At 35.2% G+C, this 1,482-nt stretch overlaps 1 protein-coding gene across 1 annotated transcript in view; it reads right to left on the bottom strand.

Moving 5' to 3' along the window:
* Positions 1–7: 7 nt before the first annotated feature.
* Positions 8–1,482, bottom strand: part of LOC119591304 (pirin-like) — a gene marked incomplete in the record, with an annotated part of 7,937 nt that continues 6,462 nt past the window's right edge. Inside the window, 2 exon segments of the mRNA XM_037940031.1 lie at positions 8–490; positions 1,078–1,200. Coding sequence (XP_037795959.1) covers positions 345–490; positions 1,078–1,200 — 269 coding nt within the window.

Below are 1,482 nucleotides of genomic sequence, written 5' to 3'. Positions count from 1 at the left end.
TAACTCCTATTTAATTAATAAATGTAAATAGGTTCCCATTTGCATTTTGATGATTCTAATATTCAGAATTGATATATCTTTTGTTATATTACAAAATATTTATTTAGTGTATACTTAAAAAATGGAGCGATTTAACTTGTTCATTTTTTTTTCATATGAACAATGGTGAAAAAAGTCAATATAAAAATCTAACAATGAAAAAATCATATTTAACCTAGATATAAATTAATATTATACCTTAATTAATTTGAGCAGTTTGCTCTGTTTCATTAAAAATAATGTGCATGTAACCATTTCTGCAACATAAGAACAACTAATGAAATTCCTGATGATGTAGAGTTAACCTATTTCTGCGCAGCTGATCTCCACCCGTGTGCATTCTCAAAGCCATTCTGCTGGAGGTTATAGTCTGTTATAGCCTCATTGATCTCCTCTTGCGTGTTCATAACAAAGGGACCGTACTGGGCCACAGGCTCTCCGATGGGCTGGCCTGTTGAAAGAGGAAGGGTTTGGATGATTGACAGTGCTATGGCCTGTCACACATGTAGGGGGGGAAGGGGAGTAGGACGAAATCTATATACTAATACAAGATTCAAGTATATTTGTTCTATAAAGATTAAAAATAATCCATTGGATGAGAACTTGTGGGTCGTGACCTGCCATCACTAGGAATCTGTTATATTTTAGCCTGATTGTATTTTTTCTCTGCTATTATTAATAGTTATTTTTATTTTCTTTTATCAGTGTAAGTTGCTGATGATCCTTATGGTCCATCAAAATTCCAACATTCCTATGCTGTAATTCTGGTAAATACATAAAGGATTACTTATCATGATCATCATTACTATAATATGTAATTGGTAACATGTGAAAGGTAAATTGTGCATTTTCATAAAAAAGATAAAATGGGAGAGGGAAAGCAAAAGAGAAAAAAAAAATACTGGAGAAAGGGGAAAGCTCAGAGAAACAACAAAGATGAAAAGCTTAGCAGAAATGGAAATAAAGGAAAGAGAAAAACAGTCAAATATGAGAAAGAGGAAAGGCTAGCAAAAAGGTAAATCTTAGACCTCCACTCACCTGCAATGAGGACGAAGTGCGACTTGTCAGGACCCATATTGGTCACCTGGACGGAGTCACCATCACCGAGGACGAGTGTGTGGTGGGCCTCGCTCTCCACGTCCTCCTCCTCATCTTCACTTTCTAGGAAAGGAAAAATTCATTAATAACAATAAAGATAAATAAAATAATATATAATATGTGATGATAAATGTCATGCATTCCTGGAATGTACTGGATCAATATGACCATGCTGTTGGAATTCATTCAAGATTTCGCTGGTATTCAATACATAATTTTACCTGCAAATATCTGGTCTCAAGTGGCTTTCCAGTCCAGGCCCGACTTGACCTTACATTCGATATCAAGAATGAACCAGACATGGCAGGTAATGTCAAGTATCAACATTTTCTCTGCCACGCATTG

Source organism: Penaeus monodon, chromosome 28 (assembly GCF_015228065.2).
Source record: "Penaeus monodon isolate SGIC_2016 chromosome 28, NSTDA_Pmon_1, whole genome shotgun sequence".
NCBI classification, from domain to species: Eukaryota; Metazoa; Arthropoda; class Malacostraca; order Decapoda; family Penaeidae; genus Penaeus; species Penaeus monodon.
The sequence above is the reverse complement of the archived record's forward strand: the minus strand, read 5'-3'. Positions and strand labels throughout refer to the sequence as shown.